This window comes from Acipenser ruthenus, chromosome 24 (assembly GCF_902713425.1).
Source record: "Acipenser ruthenus chromosome 24, fAciRut3.2 maternal haplotype, whole genome shotgun sequence".
In the NCBI taxonomy this organism is placed as follows: Eukaryota; Metazoa; Chordata; class Actinopteri; order Acipenseriformes; family Acipenseridae; genus Acipenser; species Acipenser ruthenus.
In genome coordinates, this window is record NC_081212.1 from 7,742,507 (window position 1) to 7,764,469 (window position 21,963).

General features: G+C 42.2%; 2 protein-coding genes across 4 annotated transcripts in view; one reads left to right on the top strand and one right to left on the bottom strand.

Moving 5' to 3' along the window:
• Nucleotides 1-41: 41 nt before the first annotated feature.
• LOC117429615 (ion channel TACAN) lies at nt 42-13,118 on the top strand. 2 transcript variants are annotated; one of them, XM_034049331.3, is made up of 12 exons: nt 47-237; nt 2,786-2,904; nt 2,984-3,100; nt 3,735-3,794; nt 4,730-4,825; nt 6,279-6,368; nt 7,675-7,740; nt 9,031-9,092; nt 9,695-9,787; nt 10,296-10,360; nt 11,432-11,500; nt 12,300-13,118. In XM_034049331.3, exons 1-12 carry the CDS (start codon nt 163-165, stop codon nt 12,396-12,398), a joined length of 1,011 nt encoding a protein of 336 aa, XP_033905222.2. In that variant the 5' UTR covers nt 47-162; the 3' UTR covers nt 12,399-13,118. The 2 variants fall into 2 exon arrangements, with proteins under 2 accessions (XP_033905223.2, XP_033905222.2); XM_034049332.3 differs by lacking the exon at nt 9,695-9,787 and having other exon boundaries at nt 42-237.
• A 273-nt stretch (nt 13,119-13,391) lies between these two features.
• LOC117429952 (NADPH--cytochrome P450 reductase-like) overlaps nt 13,392-21,963 on the bottom strand; it is a 31,201-nt gene continuing 22,629 nt past the window's right edge. For both annotated transcript variants that reach the window (XM_058998307.1, XM_058998308.1), the window contains 5 exons: nt 21,242-21,391; nt 19,412-19,679; nt 17,882-18,027; nt 17,642-17,727; nt 13,392-17,309 (listed from right to left, as the gene is read on the bottom strand). In XM_058998307.1, the coding sequence (XP_058854290.1) occupies nt 17,165-17,309; nt 17,642-17,727; nt 17,882-18,027; nt 19,412-19,679; nt 21,242-21,391 (795 nt within the window). In that variant the 3' untranslated portion in view covers nt 13,392-17,164. The remainder of the gene's footprint in view (nt 17,310-17,641; nt 17,728-17,881; nt 18,028-19,411; nt 19,680-21,241; nt 21,392-21,963) is intronic.

A 21,963-nucleotide genomic window follows, 5' to 3' on the forward strand; every position in this document is an offset into this window, starting at 1 on the left:
CTTCAGCGGGCTCCAAGCTAGCGATTGGTGGGAGGGGACCTACATCCCGAGCTGCGATAGGCTGTCAGCATTCAGGGAGGTGTTAGACTGGAGTGCTCGTTGACATATTATTATAGCAGTGCGGGAGAGGAAAGTACGTTTTTAGAGTTAAAATAAATAAAAATGTCCATGACTTCTAACTTCGCCGACTGTCTTCGGGACTGGGAAGATCTGGAGAAAGACTATCAGCACATCCAGGTGAGGTTGCACTCCGCAGCGGCTGCTTGAATACCGATGATGACAGAGTCACAAACTCATACAGATTTAGGATTATGTTTCCTGTATCCATTTGCTTGCTAGGAGTGAAGTAAAAAAGTTTTAAGAAGTGAAATATGTGCTTCGTTTGTTTGCAATAGCTCGTTTGATCCTTCTGCAGTGCTTAAATGAAATGTGTGATCCTGGTTTATTGAAATGACCAGCACAGCGATTAATGCTGTCTGTACACAGACACGACCCTCGCTAAACCAATACAGTGTGCTCCTAAATTAAACGTAATAGCATAGCGCTTAATGGGAACAGTTTCATGAGTCGATGCAGCCTATGTGGCAGTTTGTGATTCTTAAAACACTGTATTTTTTTGGGCCCGGGTTAGTCATGTTCAGTTTGTATTACGAGTTTGATGTTGCAATCCTGCGTTGCGCGATTGGGAGTCAGGAATGAGAGTAAAGTTGAAGTACACAAGCAGCCGAGCGAACCACCCACTGTTACAACCCAATGACAAGTGCATGAATGAGCAGTTACTTTGTTTATCAGTGTGTGTCTGATAATGAAGTACCTCGCCGCGCCAGTGGTTTTATGTGACTTTTTTGAACTAGTATTTGTGTATCTCTTTTAAAGCTACATTGTACTACAATCAAGGAGTCTGTGTGGTCCAGTGGTTAAAGAAAAGGGCTTGTAACCAGGAGGTCCCCGGTTCAAATCCCACCTCAGCCACTGACTCATTGTGTGACTCTGAGCAAGTCACTTAACCTCCTTGTGCTCCGTCTTTCGGGTGAGACGTAATTGTAAGTGACTCTGCAGCTGATGCATAGTTCACACACCCGAGTCTCTGTAAGTCGCCTTGGATAAAGGCGTCTGCTAAATAAACAAATAATAATAATAATCGAGTTTAATTCTAAAATATGATCAGTGCACATTTGAAAGGTATTCATGGCATGGTTTTCGTTTAGTGAGTATTTTATATTTTACATTGGTTGCCGAACACTCTCACAAAACGTTATTTACGGGTTTAAGCAATGCCCCGCCCAGTCGACTGCAATGGTGGCGTTATCTGTTCAGGGATATCAAGGTGCTCCTTGAGTGGGTAAAAGGAAAGCAGGTCGCTTCTTGTCAAAGTCCGCTCAATTGCGCCTAGTCACAATGACCTCTGCCCCAAAATATTTGCATGCTTTTTAAAGGGCGGGTTTAGCAGATAGATTTCAAATCCTTCGCTCTCCCAGGGAAGCAGAGCCCACCCTTCTCAGCTGCACAGGTAATCTGCCGCGGTATTGATTTGATCAGCTTGATCAGGGATAGGTGGGTTATCCATGAACAATGTGAAAGATAAAACAACTTAATTGGTTTATGACAGCAACAGGAAGGGTGTACAAGACTGTGTGTCATATTTAAAAGAAGATACAGTGAAACATGTAGAAGTACAATGATTTGACAAACACACGTTTGTTAAGGAATTGTATTTATTAGTTTAGTTTCTTCACTTTGTGCCTGCAGGCAGAGCCAACACAGGCACTAATACAAAGAGAGGCCTAAACAAACCACTCAATAAAATAATAATACAACAATAAAATAATTCCAAACAACACTGTACTTCCAGAAATAACACACACACACACACACACACACACACACACACACACACACACACACACTATGCATATATAGATAATGGTTGTGTGTGTGTGTTTCTCCCTTCAGTGTAATGGGCACTTGTTCATTTCATATGTCATGTGGGGATTAATACATCAACACAGCTTTGTATTTCCAGGAATACAAAAGGATATAAATCCAAGAGCTCTGAAAATACTGCTGTTCAGCTGTAATGCTGGAATTACACAGCGTACTAATATTGAGAGCCTGTGGTTGATCTAGCCTGTGTTACACATGTCTGACAGGAAACTAGAGCAGCTCCTGAATGCAGGGTCAGGTTCTTTAAGGTGAGTAATTACAATAAGGAGCACTCGAATGAGTTAAAGGGCAGGACAATACGAATGGAAGTGGAATTTGAAGCTACTAACAACGTACTTCAATGAAATTTACCTGCAAATTTGACATGTTGAAAGAGCACAATATCACACAATTTCTCAAGTCCAAAAAAAAAAGCTGTTCGACTGAGCAATAGAAAAAGAACTGATTAAAACTTCAATGTTAGAGCAACACAACTTGTTCAGAAGGATTACTGAACAGCATACAAAGTTAAATGAATAAAAAAAGATTTATTTCTGCCCGTCTTGCTTTGTAGAAAGAAAAGTAAAGCGTGCTTTCACTTTCAACACAGCTGAAGAAGAGCCTTCTTCCGAAACATCCTGAAATAAAAACATTTTGAATTGTTGAAACACCCTTAACTTTTTATCATGTTCAGTCATCGTTCTGAACAAGTTGTGTTTTAAGTTTTAATCAGTTCTTTATATAAATATATATAATGTTTAATATATTAGTAGCTGTTTTTCCATGTTGTGTGTGACTGTGCAGTTTAAAACCCCAGCTGGTTTCACTGTGTCACAGCTCGTTGTGTCTGCTGTTCTTGCAGGAGACTCAGCGTCTGTACAGAGAGAAGCTGGATGAGGTGGCCCGGCTTCAGACCAGCTGCTCCGGGGCCATCTCGAGACAGAAGAAGCAGCTCCGCCAGCTCTCACAAGCGCTCCGCACGTAAATATCACTTCTGTCTGAGCTTTCTGAGACTACTGCTGCATTTCTGTCTGCCTCACTGTCATTTTATATCCTCTAGATACAAGGATTCGGCCAGTGGAGCAGAGGTCTGCGCCATCGACGAGATACAAGCCCAAATAAATAACCGACCGAACACCTTCTTCGAAATGGAGGCCTTCCTACCGAAGAAAAATGGGTAAGAGAACCGAACCGAACCCAGTCCGAGGGAAATATGAGTTATCCAAACGGAAGGGCTGCTTAGGTCAGGGAGGGCCAGTGTTGGCTCTTCCACGCCTGGTCTTTGTTCCAACCATGTTCTAAATTGTTTAATTGAACCAACTTAATCCTTAGTAGTTCATTAGATAATGTTAACTGTTAAACCTGGAGTGGAATGGCCCTCCAGGACTGAGACTGGACAACCCTGGTTTAGATTCACATTGGATAATTCTCAGTTTGAGTCATCACAACCCCGTGCCGTTTAAAAAGTTCTAACACCCCTATGGACGCACTAGAGCTCCAAGAGTCATGTTTTACTTGATTGAAGTTTTTAAAATACGATGACAACGCTAACCCTGGCCAGGACTTTAAGCACGGCACAGAGATCCAGACCAGCATTCAGAGGAAACAGGCCTAGGGCAGAGGGTAGGAGACTCTTCTTTACACAGCGTTGCATGGAATGGATTACCAATCCAGTCCTTTAAGATCTGACTTGACAAAGTTTTGCCATCAGTCGGCTGCTAGGAAGCGGACACATTGATGTGCCAGTGGACCTCCCCTCCTTTTGAAATGTGCTCACATGGTTTTACATCTTCTGGTCTTCTCCCGTTCAGGTTGTACCTCCGTCTGGTTTTGGGGAATGTGAATGTGACTCTACTCAGCAAACAGGCTAAGTACTGAATTTAAATTGTTCTTCCTGTGAAGTGTTCAAAGCTTTTTAATATGTAAGGTATAACTGCATTAATAAAGTAATGTTAAATGCTTAAAGCCAGTTTCTGTGAGTACAGATATAAAAGCAATTAGGAATATGATGAAAAATATATCTCTGCGCAACACAGGAGACAACACAGGCAAATGGGTTTGTATTCAAACAGTTATTGCACTTGAGAAGGTACAGGGATTGGAAAACTGACAGATCGATAAAACTATTCAAAATTGCTATTGACAAGACAATGATCAAGACTGCTACATATTCGTCAACATGATGTGGAAATTATGAGTGTCTTCTCTGACGATATTTCAACATATATGACAATAAATCCTACATACCAGGCTTCTCCAGTGCCTTCGAAATGGACTCCCATATATTATCCTTCATCTCTGTATGTTTATAATTGCGATGATCTTTGTCATAAAGCTTTGGGTATTTTTTCCTGTCATTTTGGATACTGCTTCACCTTGGTGGGCACCGTGCATTGAAGCTCTTCTTCGATTGCTTAATTCCGTAGTTGTCACGCGAAGAAATTGCAAAAAATATTATTATGTGTCGCCTCCGCGTCATTTGGAGTGTGAAAGATACTTATCAGAAGTATAGGTTCTATTCATTTTGTCTCATTGCGTCTGGTGTGTAGCCTTCAGCAAGTTCAGAACAGAATGTAGGAAGCACCTTTTTCACATAGGTATGTAACCTGGTGAGGTATCTAAAACACTAGAAAAAAAAAAAGATTCTGTCCTATAAAATCCCTTATTAGGGGAAATGGTGTACTTGGAAGGGATGAGCTCTGATGGCCTGAGCCGCCTCTTGTCCCTCCCAGTATCACGGATGTTCTCATGTTCTGTTGTAATTGATTGCAAGACTGCATTCTAACAGCCAGGCACTCTCTCACAGGTTTGCCTACAAGGATGAGTATGAGAAGTTTAAACTCTGCCTCACCATCATCATCCTGGTGTTCTCCTTCTCGCTGCGTTTCCTCATGAGCACTAGGTAAGAGAGAGCGCTTAGGAGAGCAGAATCCAGCTCCCCTACTCTGTGCTGGGCGGTCCATAGTCAATACTGATCTACACGCTGTGCAGGGCGGTCCATATTCAATACTGATCTACACACTGTACAGGGCCGTACATATTCAATACTGATCTACACGCTGTGCAGGGCGGTCCATATTCAATACTGATCTACACACTGTACAGGGCGGTCCATATTCAATACCGATCTACACGCTGTGCAGGGCGGTCCATATTCAATACTGATCTACACACTGTGCTGGGCGGTCCATATTCAATACTGATCTACACGCTGTGCAGGGCGGTCCATATTCAATACTGATCTACACGCTGTGCAGGGCGGTCCATATTCAATACTGATCTACACACTGTGCTGGGCGGTCCATAGTCAGTACTGATCTACACGCTGTGCAGGGCGGTCCATATTCAATACTGATCTACACGCTGTGCAGGGCGGTCCATATTCAATACTGATCTACAGGCTGTACAGGGCCGTACATATTCAATACTGATCTACACGCTGTGCAGGGCGGTCCATATTCAATACTGATCTACAGGCTGTACAGGGCCGTACATATTCAATACTGATCTACACGCTGTGCAGGGCGGTCCATAGTCAGTACTGATCTACACACTGTGCAGGGCGGTCCATAGTCAATACTGATCTACACGCTGTGCAGGGCGGTCCATAGTCATTACTGATCTACACTGTGCAGGGCGATCCATATTTAATACTGATCTACACGCTGTGCAGGGCGGTCCATAGTCAGTACTGATCTACACGCTGTGCAGGGCGGTCCATAGTCAGTACTGATCTACACACTGTGCAGGGTGGTCCATAGTCATTACTGATCTACACTGTGCAGGGCGATCCATATTTAATACTGATCTACACGCTGTGCAGGGCGGTCCATAGTCAGTACTGATCTACACGCTGTGCAGGGCGGTCCATAGTCAGTACTGATCTACACACTGTGCAGGGTGGTCCATAGTCAATACTGATCTACAGTTCACTGTTCAAGGTGTTTCTTATTCAGTACTGATTCTGAGTGTCTTAGTATGGCAGCAGTATGCAGTTGATGCAGAAGAAGGACTCTGTACAAAGGGAAATCTGGGGTTAGTATCAAAAAGCAGTTCTAGGTAGCAGTCTGCTAAATCCAATTCACTTCCATAAAAATAAAAAAAACAAATTTTTCCTTTAATCAGATAGACTTTGAGTGGATTTCTACTGAACTTTATTATTCGATCTTAAAATATTGTTTTTTTGAAACGGGTAACAAATAAGCTAGCTGGCTAGCTAGCAGCCTGCTGAGTGCTGGCAGTGCTTTGTGAAACTGGCCCCTGCTTAATAGAATCCCTGCATATTGTAATCAGTCCGTCACTGTGCTTGCAAAGTGCTTGTCGGTTCAGTGTCCCCTGTGTTTTGTGTTTCTCAGAGCGCTCGATGCCGCCTTCAGCTTCCTGCTGGTGTGGTATTACTGCACCCTCACTGTGAGAGAGAGCATCCTCATCAGCAATGGGTCCAGGTGAGTCCACAGCTACAGCAATCCGATCCGCTAGTCAGTGCAGCAGAGCGGGGCGGGCAGCACACCTCGCACTGAGCAATCCGATCCGCTAGTCAGTGCAGTAGAGCGGGGCGGGCAGCACACCTCGCACTGAGCAATCCGATCCGCTAGTCAGTGCAGCAGAGCGGGGCGGGCAGCACACCTCGCACTGAGCAATCCGATCCGCTAGTCAGTGCAGCAGAGTGGGGCGGGCAGCACACCTCGCACTGAGCAATCCGATCCGCTAGTCAGTGCAGCAGAGCGGGGCGGGCAGCACACCTCGCACTGAGCAATCCGATCCGCTAGTCAGTGCAGTAGAGCGGGGCGGGCAGCATACCTCGCACTCTGAGCAATCCGATCCGCTAGTCAGTGCAGCAGAGCGGGGCGGGCAGCGCACCTCGCACTCTGAGCAATCCGATCTGCTAGTCAGTGCAGCAGAGCGGGGCGGGCAGCATACCTCGCACTCTGAGCAATCCGATCCGCTAGTCAGTGCAGCAGAGCGGGGCGGGCAGCACACCTCGCACTGAGCAATCCGATCCGCTAGTCAGTGCAGCAGAGCGGGGCGGGCAGCACACCTCGCACTGAGCAATCCGATCCGCTAGTCAGTGCAGCAGAGCGGGGCGGGCAGCACACCTCGCACTGAGCAATCCGATCCGCTAGTCAGTGCAGCAGAGCGGGGCGGGCAGCACACCTCGCACTGAGCAATCCGATCCGCTAGTCAGTGCAGCAGAGCGGGGCGGGCAGCACACCTCGCACTGAGCAATCCGATCCGCTAGTCAGTGCAGCAGAGCGGGGCGGGCAGCACACCTCGCACTGAGCAATCCGATCCGCTAGTCAGTGCAGCAGAGCGGGGCGGGCAGCACACCTCGCACTGAGCAATCCGATCCGCTAGTCAGTGCAGCAGAGCGGGGCGGGCAGCACACCTCGCACTGAGCAATCCGATCCGCTAGTCAGTGCAGCAGAGCGGGGCGGGCAGCACACCTCGCACTGAGCAATCCGATCCGCTAGTCAGTGCAGCAGAGCGGGGCGGGCAGCACACCTCGCACTGAGCAATCCGATCCGCTAGTCAGTGCAGCAGAGCGGGGCGGGCAGCACACCTCGCACTCTGAGCAATCCGATCCGCTAGTCAGTGCAGCAGAGCGGGGCGGGCAGCACACCTCGCACTCTGAGCAATCCGATCCGCTAGTCAGTGCAGTAGGGGCGGGCAGCACACCTCGCACTCTGCTAATCTGTGTTGTGTGTTTGTGTGTGTGTGTCTGTGTGTATGTCTGTGTGGTTTATATTGCAGGATCAAGGGCTGGTGGGTGGTCCATCATTATGTTTCTGCTTTCCTGTCGGGAGTCATGCTGACCTGGTGAGTGAATGCACATCCATCCTCTTTCAATTCTCTTTTCATTTAGCGGAGTGTCAGTTTAGGTTGCAGTCAGGTTATAAAATATGTTGGTGTCTAACCTGGCCTCCCTGTCATATTCAGTCCTGCCAGATTATCACAGATCTATGTTTGTAAATGTTCAGTGGCTTCCTGTAATGAAGTTGAGAGTGTATTTCTCACGACTCTCTGCTGTGTCAGGCCCACGAGTGAAGAGAGTCTGGACTCTCACACAAAGAGTGCAAGAGAAAGTACTCTCAGCTTGATTAGAGGCAGCCACCCAAAAACACCGATAAGCATATTATCAGTCATTAACTGTAAATACAAAACTGATATTGGCATATTGAATCTGTTTCTATAGAAGCTATTGTGGTTTCAACGTTCAGAATGCTTTGTCATTGACACGCTGAGTGCAGATCTACACACTCAGTGATATTATACATTGTGAGTGCAGATCTACACTCTGTGATATTATACATTGTGAGTGCAGATCTACACTCTGTGATATTATACATTGTGAGTGCAGATCCACACTCTGTGATATTATACATTGTGAGTGCAGATCCACACTCTGATATTATACATTGTGAGTGCAGATCCACACTCTGTGATATTATACATTGTGAGTGCAGATCCACACTCTGTGATATTATACATTGTGAGTGCAGATCCACACTCTCTGTGATATTATACATTGTGAGTGCAGATCCACACTCTCTGTGATATTATACATTGTGAGTGCAGATCCACACTCTCAGTGATATTATACATTGTGAGTGCAGATCCACACTCTCAGTGATATTATACATTGTGAGTGCAGATCCACACTCTCAGTGATATTATACATTGTGAGTGCAGATCTACACTCTCCGTGATATTATACATTGTGAGTGCAGATCCACACTCTCAGTGATATTATACATTGTGAGTGCAGATCCACACTCTCAGTGATATTAGAAGTGTAGCTGCTGCTAACAGGTTTCCATCAGGACGTGACTCGTAATATAAGATACAGTTATGCGTGGGTGAACACACAGCAGGCTCTTGCTCTGCGAGAGAGTTGAAGCAGAAGGCAGATCAAACCAAAAATGCAGGTAAAAGCAGAATGATTTAACATTACAAGCGTGCTATGGATTATTTGGGGTCAGTTGAGCATACAAATTACAAATCTATAGCTATGTAAGAAATCGAAGTTCTTTACACTTCTTCTCATAATTTCCAATCACAATGTCGTGAATGAGTTTTCTGACTGTGTGCTGCTTTCCTGTCTCCCAGGCCCAACGGGACATTTTACCAGCAGTTCAGGAATCCCTACCTTGCCTATTGCTTATACCAAAGTAAGTAACACAAAAAGCAGAGCGATGCCTCTATGAAGATCATTAAACAATGTTACTGTGAAGTTTTAAAACCCTTCTCTCTCATTAGAATCCTTCCTTTCAAGTCCCTAGTTTTCCAGACGTTATTTTCACAAGGCAGGTCTTTGCTGGCCCATTCAGACTTGCAAAGCAGGACATCTGGAGACTTTATTTAAAACAGTAGCGTATCCAGTTTGACAGCAGTACCTTGCCGTAGAGATATGATAAAGGTGCAGTGCCTCCTATGATTCTAAGAATTGATATATGTTTTTACACTTACTAAGAACATAACTCGACCAGAAGGCCATTCCGACAGAATGAGATTTGTAGGGAATCCTAGTGTAAAGTGTTCTTCACACACTGACATTAAAACAAAAGATTCCATTTTCCCATTTGTTTGCATGCCTGTTTAGGGTATGTAAACAAACTGGACTGCAAACAAAGCCTTCAAAGTGCAGAACAGTGCACATAAGTGAAAACTGTAGGAAGCAAGTGAACCCAGGCCAGGAATTGTATTTTACAATGGAAATGAACATGAGTGTGGGACCCTGCAGAGAGCAGCATGTGCAATGTCTTTGTTGCAGGTTTTGTGCAGTTCCTGCAGTACTACTATCAGAGTGGCTGTCTGTACAGACTGAGAGCTCTGGGGCAGAGGCACAACATGGACCTGACTGTGGGTGAGTCCTTCAACACTGCAGCTTGCGATACTGTAGCTATGAAACTTCACTGACCTCATGTATTATTGTTCTTGTTTAGAGTCACGTTGCATCAGTTTGTAAGAAATGCATCAGTGAGAAACTCCCAAGGTTCTATACTACACCTGAGTGTAACCATGAACCTGTCCCCCTGCAACACTGAAATACATCAGTGAGAAACTCCCAAGGTTCTATACTACACCTGAGTGTAACCATGAACCTGTCCCCCTGCAACACTGAAATACATCAGTGACAAATACCACTTCCAATTCTTATCTTGTAGCCGTTTAAGCTCTAATGTACAACATGTATACAATTAGCTTGCCAGCCTGTCTCTCTGATTTCAATCCTTCCCTCCTCAATACTCTCTGGGACAACCAAGCATGACCTTCCCCTTATAATTTGTGAGGAGAAAAATGTAACAAAATCCAGACTTCTCCTCTGTTTCCTCTAAAATGACCTGACAGCTGCCTTGTGTGTGTCTCTGCAGAGGGGTTCCAGTCGTGGATGTGGAGAGGCCTCACCTTCCTGCTGCCGTTCCTCTTCTTTGGCCACGTGAGTGCAGGGTCCTCTCCTTCACAGGTGCAGGGAATTGGAATTAAAAAACAGGAACTGACCCCAACCCTGCCAGGGACCAGCCTAGGAGGAGTAATAGTAATATACAGAATTGAAGCACTGCACTTGGCTGTAGTTAATTCAATGATTCCACATACACAGGTCTCAAATGTGTAGTTTCAAAAGAAATACATCAAATCTGCACAGCCACCCCTCAGTATACAGCGCCTCGCTACACTGTGATTCAGTTACGTTGTGGTTCCGGGGTTGTCGCCCTCTTTCGACACACTTTAAAATGTTACCACAAGAAAGTAACTGAGCATGCTCTGAATATTCGTTACGCCATCTGACTGTCGTTTAACATTTAGCTGCCTGGAGCGTAAAGCAAAGAAATGTACCGTTTACTGGCTGTGTACTTACATGTATGCAGAACGAAAATGTCAAAACGTAAGAACATGTCTGTAGAAGAAAAGCTGTTGAGTGAGTGACAAGTGAAGCTGAACAAGTGGAGCGGATCGTGACTTGAGCTGGCGAGTCACAATATGATGCAGATCTGTCATTTTTCACATACACGTGAAAAAAAAAAAAAAAACAAGCAGAGAAAAGGGACAGATTATTTTCCAAAGTTCAAAGGACTGTCTGTAGGCTACATTACTGTAGTTAACAACAAAAGCAAGTCTGTGATTCTTTTATAATGTTTGATTTTATCATTTGTCCTGCACATACGGTATTTGCTCAATTTTTCAGTAAATCTATAAAGCAATAAAGTAACTGCATATTACAGTTACATTATTTGTTAGCTTATTTTTTCCAAGGTGCCACAATGCCCTCCCCTAATAACCGACATGCTTTGCAATCCGCTTTGATCTTGAAGACGTTGCTAAACAATAAGGCAAGCAGACTGGGAACTTTTTTACCTCGTGTAGTACCAGATCCGTGTTGTTTGTGCATTTTCCTTCTAAACTGCACATTCCAGACCAGTAAATCGAATGGAAGTGCGCACCATGGAATATTTCTGCAATGATCCTGTAGCCACAGCCACAGTCAGACCCGATTTCTTCCTTGTTTTAGTTTTGGCAGCTCTATAATGGACTACTTCTGTTTCAACTGACTCGGCACCCAGACTGTAAGGAATGGCAGGTTAGTACTTTTTTCCTTCTGCACTTCCACCCTTATAAGAAAGTGTATAAGAAACTGCGTTAACCTTGATGCATGTAACATAACATTACCCTAAAGCTATACCCAAATACTGTACACATTTACTGGAATGTGTTTGTCACTTAGAATGGAAAATGTGAGATCTGTTAAGTCATGCCAATACATATTTGGTAACATTTAGTGGAATTGTTGGCTTTGTGTACTTTACTCAGTTGTAATTGTAATCTCACACTATTATTCACTTCTGTGGACACAAAACTCCCACTGAATCAAGACGTATCAGACCACAAACAATACCAGTGTGGGTACATTTACAAATGATACTGAGAAACGTTCCATTGAAACTTTTCTTCTGTGCAGAATGTTATTGCAGTGGTGAACGGCAGCCACTGGTCACATTCCAGTGAATAATATGGAATAAATCCTCAGAATTCCCAGGTTAATAGCTACGAGGATGTTGTCAGCCTCCCCAGATTGCGTTTGTTGGTTTGCTGTGTTTTGTGGTGAGGAGCAGATCAGTGGCTTGGGAGTGTGGGAGATGCAATTGCATTATTGTGAGGACATTTCAGGGTCCATCTGGGGTTAGGGAACTCTGTTCTACATCTATGAACAATACAGAAGATACAATCTATAGCAACTGTATTTATTATAAGGATGTCTCCAGGAGGAAAAAAAGTAGACTGGAAATAAACACAACAGCAAGGAACCTGGTGTTCCACTCCTAACTCATCTCTCGCTGACCCGACTCTCCTGTCTCTGACCTGCCTCTCCTTGCCCCCAGGTCCTCATGTGCGGCCTCTCCTTCATGGTCCTCTTCCTGGGGAACTTCTGCACCACGCTGGCGGTCGTCAAACAGAAGTTACAAAGCAAGAAGAAATGAGAGGGGCAGCAAAGACCATTCAGACTTTATTGACTGATTCAGCAGAGGCTATGTCTACTTCTCAGACTACATGACTGATTATATGTAACGGATTGAATGCAATGCACACTGCTCTGTGCACCTTTGATATGTATATGGTTTGGATATGTTGACTAATGACTCTTGTTTTAGATAATCAATGTGATCTCACTACTTTCTCAATTGCACTGTTTGGAAATCAGCATTGATCATCAGTCAAATTCTTAACAAAAAAAATCCATGGACATCACCTCATCCAGTTTAATGTCCTGAGTGAAACTAATGGTTTCAGCCCTGTAAGTGCTGTCCTGATTTACTAAATTACTATTACCACTGCCTCCCCGAATTAAAAGAGCAGTATCAAGTCACGACTACCTGAAGTGAATCTCTTATGTAAAGAGATCTAAGAGCAACAACTCCAGTTAAGCAATTACAGGATATGGTATATTGTAGGGGAGTTGATTCTGTGATGTCACTCATGTTCTGATAACATTACTTTAAATCCTGTCACAGGTCTGTTCACATCAGAAATCCAATAATTCAGCACTCCACATTCACTTCCTGTTGTCTCAGATTCCTTTCTTACATGGTCAGGGACAAAGTAGTTAATGTTTAAAAAAAAAAAAAAATCATTGGCAACTCGCTTTGATAATATTTTCTTTTTGTACAAACACAATATTAAACTCAATTTTATTTATGAAATTAATGTTTTTATTGAAAAGAACATTTATATTGCATATACAATTAGATCAAGCCATGATAGCGAACAAACATAGCACACTGACTAGACAGCATTTAATAACCCTCTTTCCAAGAAGCAAACCAACAAGTTATTTAAGGTTAAAAGAAAAGACGCTGGTACACCTAGTTTCTGTTGAGCTCATGTGAAGTGTTGAGGCAAACCAAGAGAAAAGAAACCATGTAGGATATTCCTTTATTAATGTATAAGAGTGGTTCAGTATGGTAAGTTATGTAAAAAAAAAAAAAAAAAAAAATGTAATTTATTTTATTTTTTTTCTATGAGATTATGGTGCATATGAGTGACAAAGCACCACTCTGGTCAATTCCAGTTCAACTAAGACTAGATTTGCTTAATGCATCAAAAAATCAGAACAAAGAAACACAGGCGCTTATGTCTCCAAGTATTGTTTTATAAAATGTCTACAGTACTGTAGTTGTTAGTAAAAGAAAAAAGTGCAGGGTAAATCATCCCTATTTCTTAAACCGTACCACAGTTACATTTTCAGAAGTGCAAAAACACACAAGACACTACAGTAGTTTAACTCTAGAATCACGGCTCTCCCTCTTGCTGTGTACTTCGTACATGTGTGCCTGCTGTTATACCTGAAGCACCCTCCGCATTGACCCTGTAGTGAACACTGTGACCCGCATATTCTTCTGCACTAAGTTTACATGTCGCTCTCTGCAAAGACTCAAATTATACTGTGTTTAAAATAGGGCTAATGACCCTTGTTAAAGTGGTCAATTCAGTCTCCGATCATGTAGAAAGATACTGGTACCCTGCTCAGTTGTCGATAGCTGTGATCAACCGTATAAGCATGTCTGTTTTTAGGTATGCCCCTCAACACCATCAAAAATGAACTGCATCAGTGTATGATCCAAGGTGTGGCTACATTATCTTTATTAGGTTATATTAACTGTGTCACAAGAAGAGGTTTGTTTTTGTTTGTTTTTTAAACATAGAAAGGGATGTTGCACTCAGACAAGAAACAGTACATCCAACTTGCTGCAAACTCCAAGCATTCTGTATACTCAGAGAAAAACACTTGGTAACTCAGTACGCTCCCACAGTGCATGGCATCACAGTAAAACAGGCCAATTAAAAAAAAGGTACAGAATTGGATCTACATTACCATAAGATTCTAGTTGCATTGTATATTTCAGGCGACTGCCAGCAGTTTCTTAGTTGTTAAAAGCTTTACATAACTTTGTAGAGAGGTTAGATCCACAACAAACAGAAGTTAGGAAACAAAGAAATGTAAGTTTCATGCTGTACGCAGGGACATTCCAGTTTCATGATTTAATGGCGTAAAAAGAGAAAAAAGAAAAAAAGACATTCTGTACCCTAGCAGTGTTCAAAGTTGCATCTAACTTATGTTGAATTAAAACTGCCTGTTTTTACTGCTGGGGTTTACTTAAGTGTAAACATGATTGAAACATATCTTTATAAATGTACTGAGGGACATTTTTTTTTTTACAGAAAATAAAAGTTTTTCTTTGTAACTGGAAATGTGCCTTGATCGAATATCTTTACTGCATTCCAATTATGAAAAATTACAAGGAAAATGTAATGCCTCGATTCAGAATGAATCTGAATCCTCAAGATTGCTGTACTCTGCATTTTCTGCTCTCCCTGCAAGCAGAGAACCTTTTTAATTTTTGCATCAACAGCCTCACAAGCTGCTTTGCGAATTGGCTAAGCTGCGTATAAAACCATGTATAAATGTATGAAACCATGCCTTGTTTATCAATGTAGAATCTGAAAAAACAGAATCCTATGTTCCTCTAGGGGCAGCATGTTGCACATATGTGTGTTATATATCTTTTAGATAAACCATTTACCGTATCCCTTCGAATTTAAGACGCACTGTGGTTAAGACGAACCATTTTTTTTCTTCTCAAAAATATCCTGCGTCAGAGTACAGTATAGTGATGTGTGTATTAAAAATCGCCAACCAAAGACGTCACTGCCCGAGTACACAAGCAGCAACATGACAGACTGCCGAGAAAACACGAATCAAAACATTACTGCCCGATCTCGAATCATCCACGACATACAGGCAGCCATTTTCAAAGAAAAATCATTAGCTTCCTGAGGAATTCAAAGAGAAGCTTTTATAACTTAATCGTTTCTAACAAACAGTACCAGCTTGGACAGATCGGAAATGCTGATCAGACCCCGTATTTTTCAACATGCCAAGCAATTCCACAGTTCACAAACTGGGAGAAAAACAGGTGTGAGTAATCCCGACTGGAAATGAGAAGCAGCACATAACTGTAATGCCCTGTGTGATAGCAGACGACCGCAAACTGCCTCCTTAATTGATGTTGTATCTTTGTAAATGCATATTTATTTGATGTTTTATTTTTTCCTCAAATTGAGGGTGGGAAATTTAGGCTGAGTCTTAAATTCGAGGGCATCTTAAATTTGAAGGAATACAGCAATTAATGTTTTGCAAAGTACACCAGAACTCATTTTTTGGTGCTTTTAAAGAGAAAGAGTTGCCTTCTCCCAAAGGCATCTATAAAATAAAACAAGGTAGGAACCAGACTGCACTTTGCCCCTTACATGTCCTTAACCAATCCTGGAAATGCATCATGTTTAGTTTTTTATTATTATTATTATTATTATTTTTATTTGCAGTATATAGTTGCTGGTTTAGTATTCAGAACATACACCTTCAAGCAGCTTTCTTCTAGAGATTTCGCTGCAAACAGCATGCATATCAATAAACTGTGCATATTAAAAAATATTTTCTGTCTCTGCTTTTACATTGGATGTGCATTACTGTACTTTAAAAAATTGTAAAATAAAGAAATGGGAATTATTTCTTTATCTTAGGTAAGCTAATATTTCATGACTTTGAATCGCATAACAACCGACTCTTACACTGCTTAACATAAAAGGAGTATAAAAATTAATAGGTTATTTCTTTAAAAGTTCCTAAATGACTGACTTAGCATCGTACGGTCAAACCTGTATCTACTTTTAGGACTGCGAAGTTCTCTGTCACAGCTTAACTTTAAAGGGAGAGACCTTGGGCCACATTACAGACTCCAATTTCATCATGTTTAGAGAAACTGATTATCACAGAACATGTTCTCCTAGCCGTCCTTCAGTAAAAGATATGAAATGCTGTATTACAAAGGCACCCAATCGTGTTCCTTTCCCTGAATGATCTACTGACAATTTCATCACAGTATCGCTAGTATTTACATGACATGCCACCACCACTCCACAGTAATTATGATCTTAGACAGATTGTCTCAGCCTCTCGGATCCAAGTAGAGCACTCATCATCTTATTGCAGATGAAGACTGTTGAGCAGCCTAAGATCCAGTACAAAAAAAGCTGTAAATGAACACAAGTCACATGTCAACAGCTGTTCAGTTAACAGCAATAATACCCACCACAGCGGGGCACAGACCCGCTCTCTTCTAAACAGTCCTCAACCTTAATTGTACCTGCAGGTAAAGCCTTATACAGAATTTACCTGTAGGCAGATTTTTTGCAGAGAGAACAAACGCCACGCCTGAAGCTATCAGTGAGATGAGGAGCGAGATAGTTTGTTTAACTTTGGTAATAGGGAATTTTCCTGCGTCAGTGATACTTTTCCATTGTACCCGACAACTTGTTCTGTAATGTGGCCTCAGAAGTCACTGTAAAATGTAGTCCTGTTCACACTTCAGACCAAGATTCGATCAGTTCTGCTGTTTTGAGACAACGCCTGGCTTATTTATTATGACACTGCCAGTAATATGGGCACATTTGTTATACAGCGCTTACAGGTCTCGACTTTGGCAGTTAACAAAATTATCAGTAAGATTTAATTTCTGTAAAAAAAAAAAAAAAAACCCAAAAGGCAATCTAGGAATAGGAAAATAAAATAAACCAATCTTGCATTGACGTGTGCAGGTCACCACCCTAACAACAAGCAGCCTCTTTCCACACCTTCCCCGTTCCTTCCCCAGGCTTTGTTTTTGAAAGATTACATTGTTTCTCCCATTTAGCTCCAAACATCCTGCGAGTAACGTCCCTTGGTCATAAGCTTCTTGACATAGTCCACTGCCTGCGTGTGCGTCATGCTCCCCAACTCGCTCGCAATCTCATAAAACGTGTTCTGCACGTCTCTGGCCATGTTACGGGCATCCCTGAAAAACAGGAGGGGAACAAAATTAAACCGTACGCAGAGATTACAGAGAACGCTCACACGCTTGCATTTGCGTGAGGTAGTGTGCGCGACACTACAATGTGTCAGCGAGTTGGTTAGTGTAAATTACACTTGATATTATTTGAAAGACGTTATTGCAGTGAGAGAGTAACCTCTGTCTCTGCTTCTAAACTCCTCTTGTTGAGATTACCTCATGGGGCCAGTACTCGTTTCTAACTCCAAGTTATTGCAGTCAGACCTACGTCTTCTCATCAACTTGATTTACAAGTTAATCTAGCTTTTCACAATCACAATTGTGAAAATGACACCTACCCACAAATGTAGATGTGTGCATTGTCAGTATGGATCAGTTTCCATAGATTCTCTTTGTTTTTCTTAAGCAAATGCTGCACGTATACCTAGGGATAAAGAAAAGAAAGTAAAACTTCCTGAACACAAAGCACTTCAACTAACCTAACTTTAATTACCACTCCAGCACAGCACATGGGATATTGACACAGTCCTGCACACACTGCAGGGTGTGTTGCACCTGGACTCTGTGCTCACACTCACCTTCTCGGTCTGATCTCTTGAAAAGGCTACGTTGAGCTGAGTGAGCACTCCGTCCTTCTCAAACTGCTCCAGCTCCTCCTGGTACAGGAAGTCTTCGTTTCTGTGCCGGCATCCGTAATAAAGAACAGTTTCACCCACCTCCTTACCTGCAACAAGACCAAGCCTTGGGTTTACATGCTGCACAGCCGAGGACTGTAACTCAGGCCTTTCAAACACTGATAATTATGCAATAGAAACATTACTGTATAAAGTGTTTCTGAATAACTGCATATGCAATGCAGAAACGGCATGACAAACTCTCAGCAGGCTAGATCAGGATCTGTATAGCTGTAAGAGGCAGTACCATCGAGTGAACAGGTATTGTGTACAGGTACTGCGTATTGACAGCAATGCAAAAGGAAACAATTCACTTGATGGCACTTGATCTAAAACTTAATAGAAGCTTTGATGATCTAGAAAACTGTCTCCTCTATAAAAAAGTACAAAATATTTTAATAAAGCAGTTTCTCTTCATTTTATCCTCAAAAATAGGTTTCTGGCTAAGGATTGCCAAGGACAACTCTATCTTGAATATTGTACAAGTCTTGGCCACCATCACTCAGAAAAAAAGTTTCTTGGGGTAAAATAAGAGAACAGTCAAGCATAGTTAGTAAATGAATCATATTTAGAGTGCCACTGAACTTGTGAGATGAATTGCTCATTAAAATCCTTAGCATATTTTTAAAGGGAGAATGATCTCTTCAGGGATACCAAGACATTTAGTGAGCACATAGGTCGGAGTGAGGTTATCCAGCAACAAACTCCCCATTGCCAGACGTACTGCTTTCCTAAAAAAGGACTACATTTCAAGGAACCATTCTACTTGAAATGTCTTCCTCTTTAAATTATTCTGCATATTTATAGAATAGACTGTTCAGGGATGTCAAGCAATTTAGCAAGGGTCTGAGCGAGGAAAAATGAGTGATACAAATCCCACCCCAAGTCGTTCTGTAAATCATTTGTTGTTTTCCTAATTTGTATTAATAACATGAAAGAGAATCTGACAGCTAAAACCCTGCTCCAGAATACAGGTCAAAGCACCTTGACACAGACTTATCAAACATTCAACGCAATACTTGCGTAACTGCAATAAGAACCCACACAAAATGGCTGCAAGAATCATAATATGCTAAGGAGGATAGTAAATTATGCAATCAAAAACTGGAACAGTGGACTGCAGTCCAACATGGCAACAGTAACTCCTAAATTATGGAATGCTTTACCATCTTCTGTCAGGGAAGCTGTGACTCTTACTGTTTTTATATCATGATTGAAACTATTTTTACAAAACAGCTTTTTTTTAATCTTCGTTTTTTTTTTACTGGAGTGTTTTTAATTGTTCTATTTTTACAATTAAAACTACATTTGTATTTTTAATTTCAATGTTATAAAATGTTGTATCAGGCTGTTTTTAATTGAATGATTTCATCATAATTGTTTTTTTTTGGGGGGGGGGGGGGGGTGAAACGCATGGTATATAACTGTATTTACCTTGCTGCTTCAGCCAAGCTCTTTCCTGGATGAATCCCATGAAAGGAGCGATTCCAGTGCCAGGGCCGATCATGATGACTGGGGTGCTGGCTTTGAAGGGCAGGCGGAACTGCGATTTCCTCACAAACAAGGGCACCATGGACTTGTGGCCATTGTCTGTAGGCACTTTGTTTTTTAACCAGTTAGTTGCAACACCCTTGTTGGTTCGGCCAGTCTTGGTCTCGTACTCCACCACAACGGCACAGATGTGCACAGAGTTAGAGTGGACCTGTTCAGAAGAACAATGCATCTTTATTTTTATTTCGGAAAAATAAGTAGCACTTTACCTTATTTTTGATCGAGTGTTTTGACACATCGCTGAGATGCAATCACTGGCAGGTTAAGACCACCAGCAAGGTATGTAAACCCAACTAAAATATGTTTTGTAGGGATAGCCTAATCCTTAGAAATCTAACCTTACAGCACAGCATGTACTGAAGTTATGATATATACAGAAATCAAAAGAAAGAAATTAATAGAAACCCCTCCTAATAATCTGTAGAAAGTTCACTGCTCTGTGCTGGAAAAACATGGTGTTCTTAGTTCTCCAATCCTGCAAGTACAGTAGAACCTATCATATCTGATCCTGTAACATACAATACCCTCGATCAACTGACAGACCTCTGGTACCAATTAAACGATAAAGACGGAACCTGAGCACGGCACATTTTATTTTGGGTTTAAATCAGTACATTCAGCTCTTATCAGGGCAGAATGGATTCAGTTGCAGATAAAAATCAGGTACTGAAAAAAGTTTCATTTTGTACATGCTCGGTGTAAGAAACTGTTCAGTTTAACCATGTTCAATAAAAGAAAACAAGAAAGCAAAGGATTAACACAATTCCTGTACCGTTAAAGCTGAAACAAGATTGTTTTCACATCGCTGACCTCCAAAGTCAGTTTCTGTGCACTTTGTTTTTGTTTTGTTTGTTTTTTTTAGTTTTATTTTTTTAAATTTGGAAAAAATTGCCAATTATTTTTTCTCATTTTCTCCCCAATTTGGAAAACCCAATTATTTTTATTTCAACCCTACTCACCGCTGCCACCCCCTCGCTGACTCAGGAGAGACGAAGACAGAAGATACATGCGTCCACTGAAACTTTTTTTCCCCCCACTCTGCAGGCCCGCCATGCAGCCACCTCAGAGGTACAGCGTTGGAGGACCACACAGCTCTGGGCAACTTCCAGGCAGGCCCGCAGGCGCCCGGCCAGTCTTCAGGGGTCGCTGGTGCGCGCTGAGCTGAGGACACCCTGGCTGACCTAAGCCCTCCCTACCATGGGCGGCACTCATCCAATTGTGCGACGCCCCCCTGGGAACCCCCGTCCAGTCGGCAGTGGAATAGCCTGGACTCGAGAACCAGCGACCTCCAGGCACATGGAGTGCCTTTACCGGATTGTTTGTTTTTTAAAACAATTTCCTGTCTTGTGTTAACACGCACTTTCAGTGCAAAAACTACTGTAGTATTACTTTGGCATGGACTGAAAAAGTATAGCAAGAACTGTTTTTGAAACACTGTTTTGTAAATTGCCAAATACTGTATTACAGTGCTTTGCTTAATACTTTGCCAATTGTATTTGCATAGTATACACACAGTACTGTAGTTTGGTGTTTTAGACACACTGCTGTGACTGACATTGTTCATTCATAAAGTCCCACGTAATAAGCCAACTACAAGGTAGTACAATGACTCCCTCCAGATATATTTTCCCAGATCCGATGTACCCTGGAACCAGTCCTATCGGAGGCGTCAGGCTCTGCTGCATATGTTCTCTTTGCGGGTGCTGTTCTTACCTTGGAGGAGGAGGCGATGGAGTAGTAGCGAGTCTGCAGGCGGGGCAGCAGCTCACACAGGTGGTCGATGGGGGGGCGGAGCGAGGGCATGTCCTGCAGGACAGCCAGGATGTTCCTTTTGGCCTCCAGCACCCAGGTTTGATAATGAGACTGGGAAAGAAACACAGTACCTGTAAAAACACTGATGGATGGTCCAACAGAACCAACAACTAGAAGAAGCAGGGCTGAGGTTAATTCCTGCTTTTCATTACCAGCTTCATTTCCAATTCATTTTTAAAATCAATACCCAATTCCAATTCCCATTCCCTTTTAATCAATCCAACACATCATTGATCAAAATTACAATTATCAGTACTCTGTTAAAATGAGCTTCTCCCAGTGGCAACAAAATTATTTAAACTGAAGTCACTGAGTCAATTAAAATGAAAACAGTTAAACAATCATGTCTCTAAAATATTAATTCCAATTCCTTCAAAGGAATTGGGAATTGATTTTAAAAATAATTGGAATTGAAGTACAGGAATTGACCCAACCCTGATGAGTGTGTAAAACTTTACTGATGTCTGTGTTTTGTATTCAAAAGGTTGTTCTTGAATTGTAATTAAATGCACAATAAGTATCACAAACAACACAAGGCATTGTTTTTATGGTACAGATTACAATCAGCACTGTAAACAAAATCACAACTGGTTCAGATTAGCCTCCTGTATTTTTGAATTGGT

Excerpts from the sequence above, each read along its gene's own strand:
- LOC117429615 (XM_034049331.3), top strand. The coding sequence starts at position 163 with ATGTCCATGACTTCTAACTTCGCCGACTGTCTTCGGGACTGGGAAGAT. Across the intron at positions 3,101-3,734 it reads TTCCTACCGAAGAAAAATGG|GTTGTACCTCCGTCTGGTTT; the intron begins GTAAGAGAACCG and ends TCTCCCGTTCAG. Across the intron at positions 10,361-11,431 it reads CGTTCCTCTTCTTTGGCCAC|TTTTGGCAGCTCTATAATGG; the intron begins GTGAGTGCAGGG and ends TCCTTGTTTTAG.